The sequence below is a fragment of the Saccopteryx leptura genome, chromosome 6 (genome assembly GCF_036850995.1).
Source record: "Saccopteryx leptura isolate mSacLep1 chromosome 6, mSacLep1_pri_phased_curated, whole genome shotgun sequence".
Classification (NCBI taxonomy): Eukaryota; Metazoa; Chordata; class Mammalia; order Chiroptera; family Emballonuridae; genus Saccopteryx; species Saccopteryx leptura.
The window spans coordinates 272,233-295,544 of NC_089508.1; the positions used below are offsets into that span (position 1 = coordinate 272,233).

Sequence of the window (23,312 nt, forward strand, 5' to 3'; positions counted from 1 at the left end):
TTACTGTGCGAGAGCCACAGCGAGGGGAAGTCAGTGTGAGCCCAGACACAAACCTCCCTGCGGGGACGAGAGGGCCGGGCTGAAGGCGGCGCTCAGGACACCAGGGGGCGCTCCGGACCCACGGAGCCGGAGACCAGCCCCAGGAGCAGGTGCAGAGGGAGGTGGGGAAGGAAGGGGCTTCCTGTGGGAGCGGGGTTTCCTCTCAAAACTCCCAGCTTCATGCATGGACAGCTCTTTCCTTTTTTCGTGGCTCTAATTTCTCATATTCTCACTGCAGACAACAAAGTTGTAACATTGCCTGTTTGCAGGGGACTTGTCAGCAGTTATTACACAAATCTCCTTCAGCATGTTTCTGTATTTTCCTTACCAATAAACTATTCAGAGAGCTAAACATTTCCCTCAAACAGAGAAACCTTCCCAGTCTAGATCCCTGTGGGCTGATCTCAGGCCGTCTGTCCCCTCCCTGCACACGTGTCCCTGCATTGGCCCAGCCTCCTGAAAGGCACACCTGGCCCCATAGAATTTAGGATCATCCCGGAAGATGTCCACCGACAGGTCTCTGTCCTTCCCTTCACACGGTGTTAACCTCTTGATCCTCATTCACCCAGGTGGAGGTGGAAACTTACATCAGCACCTGGTTTAATCGATCACAACATTTTTTTATTCTAAATCTCACTAATTTTCCTTGAAAAAGGACACCTGTGATTATAATTATGTCCCAAAAAACAAAATTTAGGATAATTTGTCATGTCATCATCTTCAACTTAATCATCCTTAACTTAATAATGTATGCGAATGCTGTTACTTAAGAAAACACACACAGGTCCTATCATAAATACCTAGACATTCCTAAGGATCACCGTACCATGAATATCATCAGGACCTCAAAGCATCACAGAAAACTGGAGGCAGGTAACATTCATGTTCACTAATAGCTGTGTGTGTGTTTGAGAGAGTGAGTGAGTGTATATGGGTGTGCTCATGCTAATTTGCTTGCACATGACTTTGTGACTCTGTGTGCAATGTGCATTGTGATGAACACATATATTTTCACCTCTTTTCTGTGTCTCCCACAGCTCACAAAACAAGGGTCTTCTGCAGAGGCAGATATAACAGCAGGCGCACCTGGTGCATGCCACTGGCCCTGACTTCTGAAGGGCTCCATAAAATTCCAGTTTTATGCTTTTTTCTAATGACAAGGGACCCAATATATTTTTCTGCTCCCGGGCCTTAAACAACCTTAAACCACCTGGCCTCCCCACAGGTGAATGAGAACCAGGTAAAACAGGAAGCCCAGCCCCATGGAAACTGTGATTCCTTCTTTGTGTGCTAGGGTCAGCCTGAGGACAGGAGCGTGTCATGGACACAATATCCCATTTGTTCAATGTCTCTCTGCTCACTTGTTAAAGATTTCCCAGCAGACATTTATTTACCACACACTTGAACGTCCATCCCCATGTGAATTGTCTCCCTGCCCTACAAAGTCCACACCACAACCCACCACCTCTCCTGGCTGCAGGTGGCTTAGAAACCTCAGCTGTCCCATCCATGGTTCTCATATTCCAATGGAATCCTCATATGTACATCTGAAATTAATTTTTACATTTCCTCATGTTTATTTGTGTCCTATTAATTTGATTATTTGCCCAGACAGAAGACCTTAGAAAGGTGGAAAAAAATTATCTTTTTTGATCTCACAACAGACTATGTTTCTGGAATTTATCATTTAAGATACATGTGTCTAGTATCCTAATTGGCATTATTTATTGAATGATTCATTGGGTAGGTAATGACTAATATGATTTATTCTATATGTGATTAAAATCCACCACTGTTATTAAATTGGTGTTAAAATTATTGGAAGTTTTCTGTTCACTGGCAGCTCTACCCTGAGGGCTCTGAGTCTCTTACAAATGTCCTGTGTGTTCTCTGTCACCTCCTCACCTTCCCTCAGTACAAGATGCTTCAGGGCCAATGTTATCTTTCCTCCACAACCCCAATGTTGCCTTCTCTCTGAGGAGTCCTGTTCTATTTTACTTAAGAATAATACTGTAAACCAAGATCTCGAACATGAGACACTTTGGCAGAGGTGGTTGTCACTGCTGTGGAACCTCCCAGATGACAGATCTTAACACCAAAGACAAGGGGGGCACAGTTACCTTGGTGGCAAAGAGTCCAGGAGGCAGTCAAAAAAGTCAGGTCACAGAGAGCTTGACGTTGTCAATTTGATCACTGTGTTTCCAGAATTGTAATAGCTCTAATATGTACTCAAGTCTTACTTGACATTTCTATATGGAAGAGCTCTATTCCAAAAATAAAAAAAGGACTGTATCTTGAATAACTATCACGGAGATTCAAGGTTGTCCAATCAATCTTATACCCTGAGCCAGTTTGCAGGAAAGAAGCACCGGAAAGAAGGGGATGTCAGGTCCCTCGATGACAATGACAGCACACTACTAAAACAGTGTGACACATTCTTCTCCTGCCTTTCTCAAAGGACTGTGACTGGTCCATGGAGGCTGTGCAGTGAGTATCAGGGAATAATCAAGCTTTCAACATTTATGAATGGTTCTCTAATACAACTTTCATTTCAGATTTCAGATGTCACTGTGGTCGAAATAGGGACTAATGAGGGTCAGGTGTTCCATGCACCTCAGTCCTTCTCACTGGGTCACAGAGAGTCCTTGTACCCATCCAGTGGTTACTTTCCACATATGGATGGTGTAACTGATTTTCATAGGTCATATTGCACACCAAAGACCACTTCTACATGGTTTCTCTGACCTGAGGGATGAGAGTATTATGTTAGAAAAGGCAAAGAGAAAATCACTAAAACTGCCGGTAATCATGAAACCAAACCAGAGAATTCAGAGACTCATGCCACAGTCAAGATCTCCAAAACCCCAGGTAATTCTCACCTCATCCACATTCAGCCACGTAATTGTCTGTGCGTGAGACATGGATACTGGAAAATGATAGTGAATTGTTCTAACTGTCCCTGGTGATGACCCCAAAATCAGCTGTGATTAGGTGAAATTTCAGTGCTGAACAAACTAACATAAGCTGTTGGTTGGGATGGGGTTATTGACCTGGAAAATGCTGCTTACTCAAACCTATGACTGGAGCCATAAATATTAGAGGACTGATGGTCCAACTGAAGACAGGTGTACAGAAGTGACTGTGTGTTTCAACCTGCATGATGGAAGCCATCAGTTGTGGTCCCACTTGATGTTTTCACCTTATGATGTCCTGTCAAGCCCCAAAGACACAATGGATGTAGCACAGGGCAGTATGACTCTTAAGTTATGAAACAATGTGACAACCCCTATCATGCGATGAGAACCACATCTCAGAAGAGAAGATAGGGAGAAGATGTGGGAAGATCAGAGAGCCTGAACTCAGTCCTGCGTAACAGTTAACAGTAGTGTTCCAGGGGTACAAATTTACCTTCAAATACAAACTCCACACATTTTACACTCATATTTTATCTATTCAAGCTTCTAAATAATAGTTGACTGAACTTCAACGGTGAGAAGGCCTCACAGGACCCTAAAATGACCAGTGGAACAGACCTCAGTCCCTCTCCACTTATAAGGAAAACGTTGCACCACATGCAAATTTCCCCTCAAGCTCTGGGGTAAATCCTCTCTGGGCTGTGGGGCTCACAGCTCTCTCCTCACACAGGGCTGAGGTCTCTGGGGAAGCAGAGCTGTGGTCTAGAAGAAGATGAGACTGCTGGGTCTTCTCCTGTGCCTGGTGACAGCCCCCCAGGGTGAGTGTCTCAGATGTCAGACACGGGTCTATGGGATGGTTGTGACTGCCTGTGACTGACTTTGACTGATGCTCCTTGTCCCCAGGTGTCCTGTCCCAGGTGCAGCTACAGGAGTCGGGCCCAGGACTGGTGAAGCCCTCGCAGACCCTGTCCCTCACCTGCGCTGTCTCTGGTTACTCCATCACCAGTGGTTACTGCTGGAGCTGGATCCGCCAGACCCCTGGGAAGGGACTGGAGTGGATGGGGTGCATAGAGTATGATGGAAATATTTACTACAGCCCGTCCCTCAAGAGCCGCACCTCCATCTCCAGAGACACGTCCAAGAACCGGTTCTCACTGCAGCTGAGCTCTGTGACCACTGAGGACACGGCCGTGTATTACTGTGCGAGAGGCACAGCGAGGGGAAGTCAGTGTGAGCCCAGACACAAACCTCCCTGCGGGGACGGGACGGCCGGGCTGCAGGGGGCGCTCAGGACACCAGGGGGCGCTCCGGACCCACGGAGCCCGAGACCAGCCCCAGGAGCAGGTGCAGAGGGAGGTGGGGAAGGAAGGGGCTTCCTGTGGGAGCGGGGTTTCTTCTTAAAGCTCTCAGCTGCGTCCGGTGACATTTCTTCCTTCTTCTCTGTGGCTCTAATTTCTCATAATTTCACTGCAGACAACACATGAGGCTGTTACTTTGCCTGATTTTAGATGACATGTCAACAGTTATCACTAAACTCTTCTTCAACAATTTCTTGTATTTTCTAAGTTTGTTTCTCTACGGAGAGACCATCTTCAGTACTCTTGTCTTCCCTGTGATTGGGAATATTTCCCTCAAGCAGACACGCCAGCACATCCAAACACCTGTGTGCTGAGCTCAGGCTCTCTCTCTCCTCTGTGTCCATCTGTTCCTACAATGGCCAAACCTCCTGTCAGGCACACCTGGCATCACAATGATTAGAATCCTCTCCCAGGACCACCAACCATAGGTCTCCGTCCTCCTTGGCACACACAGTCTTATTGATCTTCATTCACTAGGGACAGGTGAAACCCACCCCAATATCTTCTTTCAATGTTTACAATATTTTATAGTGATTATACTGAGCTTCCTGTTGGAAAGGATACTTTTAATTACAGTGATGTGTCAACCAGATAAGTCAGGATAATCTCCCATCTTAACAACTTGAAATTAATAATCCCTAACATAATCATCTCTAAAAGTCCTGTCACATAAGAGAACACACAGGTTTCAGCAGTAAGAATCTAGACATTCCTGAGGATCAGTGTCCAGTCATCATGGTACCCTGAGTATCAGGGCCTCATGCACCACAGGAATCTGGAGCCAAGTTACCTTCCTGTGGACTGGCAGGTGTCTGTGAGGGGATGAAGAGGATTCTCATTTGGGGGAGCCCTGTTGGATTAGCCTTCCAATTGGGTAAAATTATGATTTGATTTTTTTGGTGTTGTTGTGGACATGACGTTTGTGTTCCTAAGAATTATACAAACTAAACCCAATATCAACTATGATGGTGTTAGGAGGCAGGGACTTTGGACTTGCTTAGCTCATGAGGGTGGAGTTCTCATGAACGGGGTGTGTGCTCCTATAAATAGAACTGAGTAAGCTCCCCACCTCCATCTACCCTCTGAGATTACAGCTGAAAATCAACCTTTTAGGACATGGACTCCACCAGACATGAAATATGCCAGAATCTATTCTGGTATTTCCCAGTGTTCAGATGGCTGAGACATAAATGTCTGTTGTTTTTGAACACCCAGGCGCTGGTCTGTTGCTACAGCAATTTGAGCAGATTAACATTGCAGTGTCACTGAATTCAGGACAGACTCCCTGGAGGTTAGCCGCGGTATTAGTTGTTAAAAGTAAATCATGTCTTTCCTTACACTGATGTTCAAGTACAATTTTTATCTGCTGTTTGGTTCAACAGACAAAATTTCCTTGTTGAGTATCACAAGAGGCTTAAACAGATTTAGTGGAAAGGCAGCTTTGGAATTGAGGAGGGTCCATGAACCTTTTAGGATTCGCTATGTCATCCCAGAGCAAGGTAGAGGTGTTACTGGGAAAACCCATGAATGCTCAGTTCTTCCATCCTCCAGGTCACAGGGAGATGGCTGAGGTGCTCGTGAAGAAGAGGACATCAGTGCAACTAGGGAAGATCTTTGGTCACAAAAATTAAAGGATTACTACAGCTTGAGCATTTTAATATTAAGATGTTGTTTCCACAATTTTTCCAGAGGTTATATCTGATCATTTCCGTGTGGTGCCTGAATCTCAGGAGTACCTGACAGAGGGCTGACTGATGACTCGTGTGCTGTGTGCACTCAGTCACTTGACAGGAGGTTGGAAACCACTGGGGGAGGAGGGAGGAGAAGGCTGCCCCCAGAGAGCACTGAGGGCAGTGAAAGTTCTCCAAGTGTGTGTGTGTGTCTTCTTTCCTCTCCTCTCCCTCTGACGGAGTCCCGGTGCACAAAAGACAACAGGCAGTGATAATTTCTTGAAAGCTTAGAGGAACAGCCCCTGCAGTGCTCACTGACTGCCAGCCCCAGGTTACTGAAGATGGTGAGGAAGTTCTCCCTGTGTGTATCAACACATGGACAAGACCCGCAGAGAATTTATTATGTGATGGAGAAGCACGAAACACTGTGGTTGTGGAACAGCATGTAAATTAGTGTTTAGCTGACTCATGTTAGTGTTTAGCAACAACAAAAGTAAGTTTAGAGGTCGTGGATGTAAAAGACCCTTAAAAGAGTCTCTCTCTACTTTTCTTTTATTTCTTTTAATTTAGATTGTCTTTATAATGCTTCATTGCTGGTGATGTAATTGACAGTCTCTTATTTTCAGAAATGAATTGGGGCATTTTAGACTGATCTGGAGACTATCTCTCGATGTCTTTTTACACTAAACATTCATATATGATGTGGCTTTTAACCCTGAAAATTCCAGAGAGAGCCAGGAGCAGAGGAGACACTGTTGTCATAGTTAGAGGATGCAGTCCTAGCTCTATTCGGCTGCCATCTTATTTTCTCTTTCGCTGTGACAGGTTTGGACAGCAACAAGTCCTAATGCAATGAAGAGATCCCATGTCCCCCCATGAAATCAATCACTTTGGAAAATACATTTTTTTAAATGTATACTGAACTTATTGGAGTAGCATAAGTTAATAAACCATACAGATTTCAGGTGCACAACTCCACCACACATCATCTGTATATTGCATTGTGTGTCCCCCACTCCTAAGCCAGTCTCCTCCATCACCAGTTATCCCCTCTACACTCCTTACCTCCCTCCTTCCTCTCCTGCAGTCCACACTGTTGTCTGTGTGCATATGTTTTTTCTTTTCTTAATATTTTAACCATTATCACCCAGCCCCTCAACATTTATCGATCTGACAGCTGTCCTTCTGTTTTCTGTATCTATGAGTCTGTTCCTGTTTAGTTTCTTACTTTATGTAGTTCAATAGTTTTTATGTAAAAGTAAAATCATAAGGTACTTATCCTTCTCTGAGTGGCTTATTTTACACATCATAATAATCTCTAAGTACATCCATGCTTTTGCAATGGTTAGATTTTCTTCCTTTTTATGGCTGACAAGTATTCCATAAATATACCACAACCGTTATGTCCATTCATCTACTGATGGAAAGGTGGTCTGATTCTAGATTTTTTTTACAGAGACAGAGAGAGAGTTAGAGAGAAGGATATATAGGAACAGACAGATAGGAATAGAGAGAGTTGAGAAACATTAATCATCAGTTTTTTGTTGCAACACCTTAGTTGTTCATTGATTGCTTTCTGATATGTGCCTTGACCGTGGGGCTACAGCTGACTGAGTGATCCCTTGCTCGAGTCAGCAACCTTGGGCTCAAGCTGGTGAGCTGTTTTGCTCAAACCAGATCAGCCCACACTCAAACTGGCAATCTCAGGGTCTCGAACCTGGGTCCTCTGCATCCCAGTCCGATGCTCTATCCACTGTGCCACTACCCAGCCAGGCTGTTTCTAGACATGAACTATTGTAAATAATCCTGCAATGAGCATACAGATTTATATATCCTTTTGAATTACTGTTTTGTGGTTCTTTGAATATATTCCCAGAAATGGAATTCGAGGTCCATTTAAAAAGGCATGTCTATTTTTAACTTTTTGGGATAACTTCATATTGCTTTCCATAGTGGCTTCACCAATCTAGATGATATAGAATCTATTCTTAATAACACCCAGTCTTTTAAACCAAATCAGGAAAAATCAGAGAACCTGAATAGCATAATTACCACCAGTGTTATTGAAGCAGTAATAAAAAAATTATCAATAAATTGAAGTCCTAGACCAGATGGCTCCACAGGTTAATTCTACTAAACATTCAAAGAACAACGAACAACTATCCTTCTCATACTTTTCCAAAAATATTCAAGAGGAGAGAAGACTCCCAAGTTCATTTTAGGAGGCCAGCTATATCTCAATTCCTAAACCAGATAAAGACACTATAAAGAAAGAAAATTTTATGCCAATATCTCTGATGAACATAGATGCTAACATCCTCAATAAAAATATTAGCAACCAGATTCAAAAATACATTGAAAAGTTCACACACCACTGTGAAATGTTCTGTGTTTCAGGAATGCAAGAGTGGTATATTATTTACAAATTAATTAATGTGATACATACAATCAGTGTGTTACATATGATTAATCAGTGTGCTATACATAAATAAAATGAGTGATAAAAACCACACGATTCTATGAATAGATACATAAAATCATTTGATAAAATTCAGCACCTCTTGATGACAAAATCTCTCAGAAAAGTGTAAATACAGGAAACACACCCCAACCTAATAAAGGTCATATGTGACAGAACCACAGTGGACATGATACTCAGTGAGGAAAACTACAACCATTTCTCTTAAGATAAGAAACAAGAAAAGGATGTCCACTATCCACACTTCTGTGCAACTTGGCAGTGGAAGTCTTAGCCACAGCCATCAGGCAAGAAGGAAAAATAAAAGGCATCCAAAGTGGAAAGGAAGAAGTAAAGCCCTCACTGTCTGCAGATGACATGATACTGTGTATACAGAACCCTATAGACTATTCCAGGACACTAACAGACTGAGCAATGAGTTCAGTAAGGCAATGGGACACAAAACACATATGCAGCATTCTGTTGCACTTTTATGCAGGAATAATGAACTATCAGAAATGGAAACTAATGCAACACTTTCATTCACAATTGCTTCAGAGAAAAATAAAATATCTAGAAATAAATTTAACCAAGGTTGTAAAAGACCTACACTTGGCAAATTATAAGACAATGAAAATCAGGCTCTGGTTGGTAGCTACTTCATTACAGTGTCATCCCAACATGGTAAGATGGCAGGTTCAATCCCTGGTCAGCGAACATACAAAAATCAAGCAATGACAGCATGAAAACGTAGGATAGCCAACCAATGCTTCTCTGCCTCTATCTCCTTCTGTCTCTAAAAATCATTCAGTAAAAAAAGTTTTAAAAGACACTAAAGAAAAAGCTAAGAACTGTTTGATTTCACACATAAGTGGGATATGAAACTGAAACTCATGGACATACATAAGAGTGAAGTGGTTGAAGGGGGTGTGGGGGTGGTGAAGGAGGGAAGAGTGTAAAAAGAGAAAAATATACAATTGCAGAAAATTATTTTACTTTGCAGGATGGGTATACAACCTAATGAACTGTTCAAATGTCATTGAAATGTTTTCCTGAAACCTATGTACTCATGGACCATGTCACACTGTTAAATTTAAATTTCTAAGTAAAATTTCTAAAAAAGACATTGAAAAAAGAAATTGAAGAAGATAAAAAAATGGAAGTGATACTGGTTCTGAAACTGGATGTGACAGGGCTCATTTACGGTGTCATATTGAAACCATTTTATTGGACCTGCACTTAGAGCAGTTTAGGCTTCTGCACTAGGACTTACTCAGGTTTGACTTAGAAGGTTGAACACAGGTTCTCCATGTCGCTTTCTCCCCTGTGTCACAGAGAACAAGCCCAGCCTTGTCATTAGTAAGCCCAGGGTGAAGATGACCTTCCCTGTAGCCCACTCTGTGCTTTACCCCAGGTAAAGTTCAGTCCAGTCCAGCCGCGGCTCTAAGCCTGGACTCCAGAAGCTGTCCAGCGGTCAGCCACACAGCTTGGCTGCAAGCTGGTGTGCATCTCAGCAGGAAGACGGAGAGAAGGACAGAAAGAGTGAGAAGGGCCAGATTTCTACTCAACCCTTTTTTATACTTTCTCCCACTAACCAATCAGACCCTTCTTCCACGCTAGCTTGACAGGCCGCTATGGTTTTCCTCCTGACTTCCACAGCGCATGTCTCAAGGTGGAAACACAGAGGCACCTTCCCCACAGTCTGGGTATGAATTGGTTTTACCCTGGAGGCTGCAAAACCTGCTCTTTTCTTAAGGTTTCGGGTCAAAGGGCTCAATGACACGACGGACTCTGAGGTCACAATGGGATAATTAGCCTGTGGAGACCGTATGCTTTTATCAAAGTAATTTAAATGGAATGTGGCAGCTTTTATCTATAGCAGGCTTTCCATGTTGTAATAAAATATAATGTCCAACCCCCTGTGCTCTCATTCCCAGTCAATATCTCACTACCTGCCAACAATATAAAATCACATAGTCTTTAAGGAGAAAGAGAATTAACATGATTGAAATATCCAAAATACTCTAAGATCTATACTCTCACAAGGAGGACACTTGTCACTTCGAGTCCAGGATAGATCCAGGGACTTCACTTCTCTGTCCCTCAGGGGAGGAGGAGCGCATGTACATGGGGAGCTCCATGTGCTCATAGCCCCAGTCCTGCCCCTGCACCTCTGGGAGAGCAGCCCCAGCCCCAGGGACTCTGCTGATTCCATTTACCCAGGAGCTAACCCAGAGGAAGTGCAATGTAGTTTGTGGCTGCAGTCGGCTCTCACTTTGACATTTTACATGGTAACATTACAGACAGATATTACAGGTGTGTGTGTGTGTGTGTGTGTGTGTGTGTGTGTGCTGTTTCCTAAGGAGTCTGTCTTGCCTTCATGTGTCCCATGTGAGGTGACGCTGAGAGAGTCTGGGGGGACCTAAGTCAGCCTGGGCGGTCTCTGAGACTCCCCTATAAAGGCTGTGGGTTCACGTTCAGTGACTATTATATCACCTTGATCCCCCAGACTCCAGGAAAGAGACTGGAGTGGATAGGTTTTATTAGGAATAAGGTCAATGGTCACACCACAGAATATGCTGCATCTGTGAAAGGGAGATTCTCCATTTCATGAGATAATTCGAAAGCACTGCCTATCTGCACATGAACAGTCTGAGAGCCAAAGATGCAGCCGTGTATCACTCTATGAAAGACACAGCGAGGGGAAGTCAGTGTGAGCCCCGACACAAACCTCCCTGCAGGGATGGGAGGGCTTGGTGCTGGGGGCGCTATGGACACTAGAGGGCGCTCCGGGCACTCAGCAGGACTCAGAATAACGGACGAAGGCAGGGGACCTTCCTCTGTAGCCAACATTCAACATGTAGATACTAAGAAAGTGATCACCAGATAAGTGGTTGCTTCTCCCTCCTCTCAATGTATTATGCAGACGAATATTGTCTCTGACTGAGGAACTCGTCTCCTAAGAGCAAGGTTGTGACTGTTGTTTTGTTTCTGTTTGAATGGATCATGGTTTCCCAGACACTTGATTGAACCTTCTTTCTGGGTTTGTGCACAGTGTGTTCCCAGGTGAGTGTACCCTTTGAGCTCGTGGCTCAGAAAAATAGCGTGTTTCCCCCATGTGGGTGAGCATCGCCTCTCCACTGAAGGACTGAGGGGAACACCGCGGTGCAGGGAGGAGAACCTTAGCCCTCCCTGCCTGTGTGCTGGATTCCTGAGCTGGGACAGAGGTCTGCCCCTGCCCTGGGCACCCCTGGTTCACAGCCTTCACACCAGGCTGAGTTACCTCAACAGCTCTCCTGGGTCTGCTGCTTGCAACAGCACATCATGGACTTTGGACTTCTCACACTGCATAATCTGTGTGCCCATTAAATTAAAAGAACAATGTAAGTATAAATATGCATTATCTCTAATTCTGCTTCCATGGAGAACCATGAGCAGTACACCTGAGAGGCAGAGGGCATGCATGTCTGCTGTCACAGCCCACACAGGGCTAATATGGGACAGTGCTGGGAATTTGACGACCAAAAAGGGGGGACTGCATTAATTTGTGACACCTTAGATTTTGCAAAACTGTTACCTACATTTCCTGTTCTTTTGACATGTGAGGTCACTAAAATACAGGTGACTTATGAAGACTCAGAGTAGATTGCAGAGGACTGAATCAAGTGTGTGCGTGTGCATGTGCATGTGTGTGTGTGTGTGTGTGTGTGTGTGTGTGTGTAATATACTGAATGTTAGTATAGAATATTTAGAACCAGATACAGGCATACTTCAATTGGAATTTCAGCTAGAGACTCCAAAGAATTACAGTGTCTCCAAAACCCCTGAGAGCTTCTGACATAAAGGACTGTCCACTGTGTCAGGGTATCTGGCAGTTCCAGGAAAGGGGCTCCCTGGTGGCGTCATAAAGCCCTTTCTTGGGGTCTCCATACAGAGTTGTTGAGTGAGGACAATTCACTATGTCCAGAGATGTCAAAAGCATACTGTGTCCTAAGGGAGGATTCTGAAGTCAGGGAAGAGCCCTTAACCCTGAACTAAATTCGCTACAGGCCAATGCCCAATGTCCTGTGATCCCAGACTGGATCCTCCTCTTTGGGGCATGAGCAGGGCATCAGGGGGCACACAGGACCCATGAGCACAGGACTGCTGCCCCAGGGGCAGGTGCAGAGAGAGCTGTGAAGGGATTTCCTCTGAGGATCTGGAACTTCCTGAAAAAATCTATATAGCCTAACAGATAGTCAGGAACTGCTCATTTATTAGAAATATTATATTTTTATCAGAAAGATGCCTGTATCTTGATAGACCATAAGAAACGTGCTCAATAAAGTATTCTAGGGCTTCTGGATATCTGAACGTTAGAATTTGTGAAAAGAAATGGTTTTATTCAGTCACTAGGTGCAGCATTCTGGGAAATTGTGATACATGAATAATATATTCAGCCATCAAAGACCAGAACAGGTCCAGATGATATTTCCTCAGTGGGAAGAGCTCTCTCCATGGGGCTCAGGGACATGGGAGGAGACACACATTTTCTCATGAGGTTTAAGACTAACCCTTAGACTCCAAGAGAGGAATGTGTCTTTTCTCAGCTGGTGTCAACTCTTCAGTTATGAGATAGTCATCCTCATCAATATGCAAAATTTTAGATGAGGTAGAGTAGTTAAATATGGATGTGTCTGTGGCCCGAGAGCATCCCCCACAGCCACACCCTCCCCTCCACAAGTCCTGACAGCTCAGCCCCTCACCATGGACTGGAGCTGGAGAGCCTTCCTCCTGGTGGCAGTGGCTGCAGGTAAGGGGCTCTGCAGTCCCTGGGTTGATGGGGGACCAAGGACTAGTCAGTGGGGAATTCCACACACTTCTGTCTCCTCCCCACAGGTGTCCACTCCGAGGTGCAGTTGGTGCAGTCTGGGGCTGAGCTGAGGAAGCCTGGGACCTCAGTGAAGGTCTCCTGCAAGGCTTCTGGATACACCTTCACCAGCTCGTATATTCAGTGGGTGCGACAGGCCCCCGGACAAGGGCTCGAGTGGATTGGGCAGATTTACCCTGACTATGGTAGCACATACTACGCGGAAAAGTTCAAGGGCTGAGTCACAATAACTGCAGACAAGTCCACGAGCACAGCCTTCATGGAGCTGAGCAGCCTGAGAGCCGAGGACACGGCCGTTTATTACTGTGCGAGAGACACAGTGAGGAGAAGTCAGTGTGAGCCCAGACACAAACCTCCCTGCAGGGACGAAACGGCTGGGCTGCAGGGGGCGCTCAGGACACCAGGGAGCGCTCCGGACCCACGAACCCGAGACCAGCCCCAGGAGCAGGTGCAGAGGGAGGTGGGGAAGGAAGGGGCTTCCTGTGGGAGCAGGGTTTCCTCTCAAAGCTCTCAGCTGTGTCTAGGGGCACTTCTTCCTTCTCTGTAACTCTAATTTCTCATATTCTCTTGCAGACAAAAAACAAGGCTGTAACATTTTCTGTTTGCAGACGACGTGTCAGCAGTTATTATAGACCTCTTCTTCACCATGTTACTGTGCTTTGATGTTTCTTTCTTGACAGATAAACCATCCACAGTGCTCTCACCTTCCTAATGATTGAGGAACACGTCGCTCAAAACAGCAAAATCGAAACACCTGTGTGCTGAGCATGGACTCTCTTTTTCCTCTCTGCCCACTTTTCTCCACATTGTACCAACCTCCTGACAGGCACGTCTGGCCTCAAAGATATTATAATTTGTACCCAGGACAACCACCTCCAGGTCTCTCTCCTCCCCACCACACGTTGTCTTATTGATACTCATTCACACAGATGGAGGAAGAAACCCATCCCAACACCTCTTCTCAATGTCTCAATACACTTAGTATAATTTTTGTTAACTTCCTTTTGAAATGGACACTTGTGATTACAGTGTTTCATCATATACTTCAGGATAATCACTCATGTACACCTTTAGCTCAATATTTTAAAGTTAATCATTCAGCAAGTCTTGTCATAAAAGAAATTCACACAGGACCCAGTGGTAATAATGTAGACATTCCTGAGGGTCAGTGTCCAGCCATCACAGCACCCTGAGGATCAGGGCCTCACTGCACTACAGGGGCCTGGGGACAGGTTACTGTAGACAAAGTGGCTACTCAGCCACCATCTTAAGGACAATGCAGGCCTGAAGGAGAAAGAAGGATTGTATATTCAGTGATCTGGCTCAGACCTCCCTGCAGCTGGATGCTGATAGGGAAGGTGGGGTCAGGGGGCAAACAAATTTGAGGAACTGTGGTGCCACTCACAACCACAGACCGAAGGAGCGATCTTGCAGTCTCCTTCCTCCAAGGCCCTTTGATGCATCAATATGACCCCAGTCCCATCGCTCCCTCAGGGCTGACACCCTCTGCTGCTCTCAGCCCGCCTCCAACCAGTCTCTTAAAACTAATTTTTCTTTTGAAACAGACTTGCCTCTTGTTTTTTGTTCAATCCGCAGTTTCCACCTTTCAGTTTCCTTCCTGCGCACTGGAAGCAGTGTGTGTGAGAGTGTCTGCATGAGGGTGTGCACATGCCAATCTCTTTGCACATGCAGTTATGACAGTGTGTGCAATGAGTGTTGTACAAGCATATGTATGTTTTCATCTCTGTGCTGAGTCTGTCACAGCTCACAGAACAAGGCTCTTCCCACAGGAAATGAGAACCAGGTCAAAGGGAAATCCCAGCCCCATAGAAACCCTGTTTCCCTCCCTGTGAGCTGTGTGTCAGCCTGAGGACAAGACCATGTCATAGACACTGTATCGCATTTATTGAAAGGCCTTTCTGTACCAATTTCTTAAATATTATCAAAATGCATTTATTTACCAAACACTTGAACTTCCGTTTCATGTGAATTGCCTTCCTCTTCTACAAAGTTCACTCCACCCCACCTCCTCTCCTGGCTCCAGGGGGCTTAGAAGCCTCAGCTGCCCCATCCTTGTGTCTCATATTCTTATAGCACCCCCACATGTACATCTGAAAGTTTATGTTTGCATTTTCTCATGTTAATTTGTGCCATGTTTATTTGATTATTACCCCAGCCTGAAGAAAATAGAAAGGTGAAGGGAAATTTACTTCTTTTCTCTCACACCAGGCAAATTTTTTGGAAATTATCATTTAAGATAGATTTTGTCTATTATTCTAATTAGCATTGTTTATTAAATGATTCATAACTATCAGTAAAGACTAATATAATTTATTTTATATGTGATTAAAATCCAACACTGTTATTAACATGTAGTTGAAGTTTTCTGTGCATTGGAAGCTCTACCCAGAGGGCTCTGTGTCCTTTTCAAATGTCCTGTGTGTTCTCTGTCACCTCCTCACCTTCCCTCAGCACATGATTATCCAGGACTGTGTTTATGTTTCCTCCCAGCCCTAACAGTACCTGCCATCTGAGCAACCCTTTTTTATTTTACTCATGAGGAATATTGTAAACCAAGATATTGGTTCTGAAACCCTTGTTTGTATTGAGGGTTCACTTATGTGGAACTCCCTCAACTGAGAGCCCCTAACACCAAAGACAAGGTGCAGTGAATACCTTGCTAACACAATGTCTAAGTAGCAATCAGAACCGTCTTGTCTCAGAGTCTTGGATATTGTGTATTTAGTCATGTTTGTAGAGAATTAATAGTTGAAAGGTCTACTGAGTTATTACTTGAAAGATTTACATGCAACAGTTCTATGCAAAAAAAAAAAAAACTGTCACTTGAATAACTGTCACAGACATTCAGGGTTATTCAATCAATTTCACACCTGGAACCAGTTTTCAGGAAGGAAGCACTGGAATAAAGTCAGGGCCTTTGAAGATGATGACAACACACTAATAAACGATGTAAAATTGATAGTCTCCAGCCTTCTTAAAGACTGTAGCATTTGCAGGGAGACTGTGCATTGAGGAACAATGTTAATTAGTGGATCTTTCTGAAATGACATACATTTCAGATCTCAGATATGACTGAGTTCAGAAAATGGGTTTATGAAGATCAGGTGCTCCATGCAGTTTCCTCTCAGTCCTTCTACAGGGTCTCAGGGAGTCCTTGACATTAAACTGTTGTTACTCCGCACTGAAGGATGGTATAACTGAACTTCGTAGGACATACTGAAAACTGAGGACCACACTCACATGGTTTCCCTCACGTGAGGGATGAGGGTATTATGTTCTAAAAAGCCATAGAAGGTCAGTGAACTGCCTGTATTCAGAAAACCAGAACAGGGAATTCAGAGACTCATGCCACAGTCAAGGCCTCCAAACCCCCAGGTGATTCCTACATCACCCACACTCAGTCACCTATTTGTCTGTGTGTGGGACATGGATACTGGAGGATGGCAGTGCATTATTGTGACTTCGCCTGGTGGGGACTCCAAAATCAGCTGTTCTATCAGATGTGATGTCAGTGCTGAAAAAACTAACATAACCAGATGCCTGGAATGGGGCTACCAACCTAGAAAATGCTGTTTTCTCAATACCTGTTAATGGAGCCATAAATATTAGAGGTTGATGTTCCCATTGATGGCAAGTGCACAGAAGACTGAGTACTCCAGGTGAGTGATGGAATGGAACTTCCTGTGTCCCACTTGATGTTTTCACTACTCGATATACTTTCTAATTCCAAAGGTTCAGGAGGGATGGAGCACAGGGCACTATGACACTCAAGTAATGAAACAATGTGACAAGCCCTCAGAGCTAATGTGAACCACTCCTTAGATGAGAAGACAGGGAGAGAATGCAGGAGGATCAGGGAGCCTGAACTCAGTCCCACTTAACAGTTAACAGCAGAGACACACAAATTTATTATCCAAAACATAATAAAATTTCACAAATTATAAAGTCGCATTTCTTTCCAGTCAAACTGTGTAAAACTATCAGTTGAGTGATTTTTGCACTTGAAGTTCAATCACAAAGATGCAAATAACAAAACAATAAGAAATACTCTCAATATTGTCACTAAGAGGACATTGCAAATGACGCAGAATATCCTCATGGCCCATGTCCTCTCGTCCTCCTCGTGTACAAGTCTCCTCCTTAAACGTGAGCTCTTCCAGCCACAAGTCCTGGGAGTGTAGAGAGGAGACTGATTAACTCACAGGGTCATGCGGGCTGCATGGGTCACAGTGACCATTAGAGGTCACCACCACCTCCACAATCCTGTTACTGGATGTCTCAGAGCAGTTATCTGTGCAACTGCACTAGAGAACATGGATAAAACCCACAGCGATTCTAGTGTAAGGACCCACTCCTCTCTCTAGACACACCTGTGTTCAGTTTCCTCTGGGTTCTGGTACTTGCTAGGTCTGTTCTATCGGTCACCTGTTCCAATGTTGTTTCTACACACAGCTCTATAAAGTGCTCTCACTAGTAAGTTAATTTTCCCAAATCCTCTCCATCAGATCCATGAATCTCTAACTTCTCTGGGCCTCTGATCGCAGTGACTGAAAAGCATCTTTTCAACACTCAGTCTATTCTGTCTCTTCAAAGCTCTCAAGACTAGAGGTACTTAAGGTCAACGCACGAACATCACCACGTACACAAAGTTCATTGTCACTAGATCTGAAGCCTGTGGTGTATTTGTTTCCAGTCATGATGAAGGTAGCACTCTGCACTTGATTTGGTTCTGGGGAGCAGTAGTGCCATTTGGGAGGAATAGAGGCCCAGATGGTGAGCTCACTGTTCTCACAGGAGGACACTTGGACAGTCTCAAACCTACGTAATATTTGATATTTACTTATTGAAATATTATGACAGGCATTCACCTGCACTGAAGCGCTGCACTCTCTATGGGCACCACCCCAGAGCTCCATATATAGTAGGAGGACATGCAAATAGGGCCCCCTCTGCTCATGAAAACCAGCCCAGCCCTGACCCTGCAGCTCTGGGACAGGAGCCCAGCCTGGGATTCCCTGAAGTGCCCGTACACTGAACCGGACTGAAGACAGACAATTAAACATGGTCCTTTTGGCTTTCCTAGTTGCTATTTTAGGAGGTAATTTATGAAGAACAAGATGCTGACTATGTGAGTGAGTGTGCCTGAGAAAATCAATGAACATGTAACATTTTCCTGACCAGGACATTTTATGTTCACAGGTGTCCAGTGTGAGGTGCAGCTGGTGGAGTCTGGGGGAGGCTTGGTGCAGCCTGGGGGGTCTCTGAGACTCTCCTGTGCAGCCTCCGGATTCACCTTCAGTAACAGTTGGATGCACTGGGTCCGCCAGGCTCCCGGGAAGGGGCTAGAGTGGGTCTCACGAATTAATACTGGTGGTGGTACTACATATTATGCAGACTCCGTAAAGGGCCGATTCACCATTTCCAGAGACAACGGCAAGAACACGCTGTATCTGCAAATGAGCAGCCTGAGAGCCGAGGACACGGCCGTGTATTACTGTGCGAGAGACACAGCGAGGGGAAGTCAGTGGGAGCCCAGACACAAACCTCCCTGCGGGGACGGGAGGGCCGGGCTGCAGGGAGCGCTCAGGACACCAGGGGGCGCTCCGGACCCACGGAGCCCGAGACCAGCCCCAGGAGCAGGTGCAGAGGGAGGTGGGGAAGGAAGGGGCTTCCTGTGGGAGCAGGGTTTCCTCTCAGAGCTCCCAGCTGCATCCTGGGGCACTTCTTTCTTTTTCTCTGTGGTTTTACTTTCTCATAATTTCACTGTAGACAACAAACGAGGCTGTAACGTAGCCTGTTTACAGATGACATATTTGCAGTTATCCAAAAAGTCTCTTTCACCAACTTACTCTATTTTCTTTGTTTCTTTCTCTACAATGAGACCATCATTAGTGCTTTCATCTTCCATGTGATTGGGGAAGAGTTTCCTTAAAAAGAAACACCAGTGCAACCCAGACATATCCCAGCTGAGCTCAGGCTCTCTGTCTCCTCCATGCACACCTGTCCCACATGGGCCCTGCCTTCTCACAGGCTCACCTGGCTCCACAGAGATTAAGATCTTCCCCCCAGGACCTCCTAACACAGTTCTCTGTTGTTCCCACCACACGCTGACTTCTTCATGTTGATTCACTTGACTGGAGGCGGAAACCCACACCAACATCTTGTATAAATGATCACAATATTTTAAGTGAGATTATTCTTACATTCCTTTGGAAATAGACAATTGTGATTACAGTGATGTCCCAACCAGGTAATTCATGATACTCTCCACTGTGAACACCTTAAATTCAATGACATCTTCAAATACTGTCATATTAGAGAAAACACACAGGTCCCAGGACTAAAAACTTAAGATATTCCTGAGGGTCCATGTCCAGCCATCCCTGTAGCCTCAGGATTATGTCATCAACTGCTCCTCAGTACCTTGGCAGTAGGTGAAGTCTCTGCACATTGAAAACTGTGTCTATGAGAGTCTAGGGTTTGCAGCTTCGGGAAAAGACACAGGTGGTGCAGACACAAGCATCCCTGTGCTGAGTCATTCTCCAGCACCACAGGCTCCAGCATTCTTGGTGGAGCACTGCCCTAAGTATGGCATCAGGTGTGGAAGGACAGGTGCCCACCCTCTGAAGTCTCTCTCACCCCATCCTTCAGATATTAGGACCTGCTGAGAGTGAGTGGCCTTGGCCAGAGGGGAGAGGTCTGGACAAACTCAGGAAGTGACAGTGACTCAGTAATCCATTTTGAGTGGAAAGTCCAGGAAAGGGGACCCTGGTGGCTTTATAAAGCCCTTGCTTGTGGTCTTTGAAAAGTCATTAGAGATTATTAATGCCAATTAACTATTCCCATAAATTTTAAAACCTACAATGTCCCTCAGAAAAGATTCTGAAGTGAGGGCACAGCTTGCAATACTGGAATAGAGATTCCAAGAGGTCACTGGTCTATTAGTCCAGTCATGACCCTTCCCTGATGGTCAGCGTCTGGGCAGAAGAGGCACTGAGGACCCACATGTACAGGTCTGCTGCCCCAGGACCAGATGCCGAGGGAGCTGGGGAGAAGTTTTTTTGAAGAACAGCCTTTACAATGTGCTGCTCAAATCCATCCTGCATTACGTGCCTGTGACATCTCATCAAATTTCCAGGCACTTGGGGCCTCTATCTACCCACATTACCTCCAGGAGTCTGGAGGTCACAGCATTAAATCCCCCTCAATGGACTGAGATGAAGTGGTGGCAGGACCACCCTTTCTCCAGAGGCTCTCGGGGAGTGCTGTGGTGTGAATACACGTGTTCTCTCAATTTTATATGTTCAAATACTCTTCATCAAAGAGGATTGTATCGAGAAATGGTGCTTTGGGAGAAAATTAAGTCATAAGATGCCAGCATGAGGGATTTGTGACTTTTTCAATGACCCACAGAGAGCTTGCTGTTCCCGTTCACCTTATGAGGACTCAGTAAAAAGCTGTCTGATATGAACCAGGAAGAGGTTCCTCATCAGAAGGTACCATGTGGGCCCTGATCACAAACTTTCAGCCTCAAGAACTGTGGGTCATAAATGCATGTTGCTTATCATTGTTCCAGTCCATGGCCCTTTGTTATAGCAACCTGGCCTCTCTCACACAGGGTGTCCATCTCTGGCTTTTCCAGATACTAGAACTGCATTCCTTGTCCCATGGCCTCTTCCCCCTTCTCCCTAGACAGAAATTGGTCATTGACATGAGTGGTCTCATCGCTCTTCTCTTAGAGGATAATTTCATCTTTCCTCCCTCTAATGTGAACACGTATCATATTACGACCTACTCAGTTTTTCCTGGGAAATTTTTGGATCCCATAATCTATACATTAATCAAATATGGCAACATCTCTTTGCTTATACTATTCACAGGTTCCAAGCACATTTAGTCAACCACAGCCACCCTTACTGACCATAGGGATCATGATTTGCCTTTATTTCACTAATTATTCTGTTATATCACTTGGTTAATATTTTTATGGCTGTCTATGCGGATACACCCTCTGTAAATGGCATGTCTTTTTGGAAATGCAGAGACTCTATCTCATATCCATGAACCTCTCTAACTTCTCAGAGTCTCTTATCCCAGTGATGGAAAAGCATCTTTCATTACTCAGTCTTCTTTCTCTATTAAAAATTCAGGAACCAAAGGTATTCAGCATCAAGGGCACCAGCATTACTGTGTACACAGGGTCCACTCTCACAAAGTCTGCAGCCTGTGGTCTGTTCCCCCTGGTGTAACTGTCTCCAGCCCTCAGTGCAGGTATCAAAACAGTACAGACGTTCATTCATGTTCTCATGATTTCATGCTGCAGGTCCCAAAATGCCTTGGAGATGCTTCAGAAAAGCAGCAGGGACCAGTGAAGAGGATCACAAGCTCAGATGCATCTAGATGTGGATACATGAACGTGAGTCCCCTATGATTCTTTATATAGTTATCAATGTGCTCTTATGGCCACCAAATAGCCCCAAGACTCGAGCACCTGAATTGAGGCACCACCCTCTCTGTAGGACTCCAACCCAGAGCTCCATATATAGTAGCCATTTATGCAAATAAGTAACGTTGGCTCAAGAAAACCAGCCCAGTACAGACACTCTGTGTCAGGAGACCAGCACAGGATTCCAGGTGTGCCCATTCCCTGGTCAGGAGTAAACACAGACCAGTCACCATGGAGTTTGGGCTCAGCTGGGTTTTCCTTGTCGCTCTGTTAAGAGGTAATGTATGGAGAACACCACACTGAATTTGAGAATAATTGTGACTGAGAGAAACCGTGGACGTGTGAGTTTTCTGACCAGGACGTCTTTGTGTTTGCAGGTGTCCAATGTGAGGTGCAGCTGCTGGAGTCTGGGGGAGGATTGGTGCAGCCTGGGGGGTCTCTGAGACTCTCCTGTGCAGCCTCCGGATTCACCTTCAGTGACTATGACATGAGCTGGGTCCGCCAGGCTCCCGGGAAGGGGCTGGAGTGGATCTCATACATTTATCCTGGTGGTAGTACAAACTACGCAGACTCCGTGAAGGGCCGATTCACCATCTCCAGAGACAACGGGAAGAACACGCTGTATCTGCAAATGAGCAGCCTGAGAGCCGAGGACACGGCCGTGTATTACTGTGCGAGAGACACAGCGAGGGGAAGTCAGTGTGAGCCCAGACACAAACCTCCCTGCGGGGACGGGAGGGCCGGGCTGCAGGGGGCGCTCAGGACACCAGGGGGCGCTCCGGACCCACGGAGCCCGAGACCAGCCCCAGGAGCAGGTGCAGAGGGAGGTGGGGAAGGAAGGGGCTTCCTGTGGGAGCAGGGTTTCCTCTCAGAGCTCTCAGCTGCATCCAGGGGCACTTCTTCCTTCTTCTCTGTGGCTCTAATTTCTCATATTCTCACTGAGACAACAAACGATGCTGTAACGTTGCCTGTTTGCAGAGGGCATGTCAGCAGTTACGTATTACATAACTCTCATTCTCCATGTTACATTATTTTCTGTTTGTTTGTTTTTTTCCGAGAAATAAACCATCCAGAGTGCTCTTGCCTTCCCTGTGGCTGGGAAACTTTTCCCTCAAACAGATGCCAGCAGAGTCTAGAAAGCTTTGTGCTGATCTCAGGCTCTCTGTCCCATCACTGCCCACCAGTCCCCACAATTCCCAGCTCCTGACACACACACGTGAGCACACAGTGATTAGGATCCTCCTCGAGGAGGTCCACCCACAAGTCTGTGTCCTTCCCACCACATGGTGATAACCACTTGATTCTCATTAACTAGGATGGAGGTGGAAACCCACCCCAACACCTGGTTTCAACAATCAAAATATTTTCAGTGTTGATTTCAATAGCTTTATTTTGAAAATGGCACTCATGTTTACAGTGATTTACAATATCATAGTTTAGGATAATCTTTCATGTCAATATCTTTAACTCAATCATCCCTAATTTAAACATCCCTGAAAAGCCTGTTACATAGGAGAACACACACAGGTCCCAGC

The 23,312-nt window shown here is 45.2% G+C and overlaps 1 gene segment (V, D, J or C); it reads left to right on the plus strand.

Moving 5' to 3' along the window:
- Nucleotides 1-13,147: 13,147 nt before the first annotated feature.
- On the plus strand, nucleotides 13,148-13,623 carry LOC136376159 (immunoglobulin heavy variable 1-46-like). The segment is given in 2 exon segments: nucleotides 13,148-13,232; nucleotides 13,319-13,623. Coding segments are annotated over 2 exon segments (258 nt in total).
- Nucleotides 13,624-23,312: the final 9,689 nt, after the last annotated feature.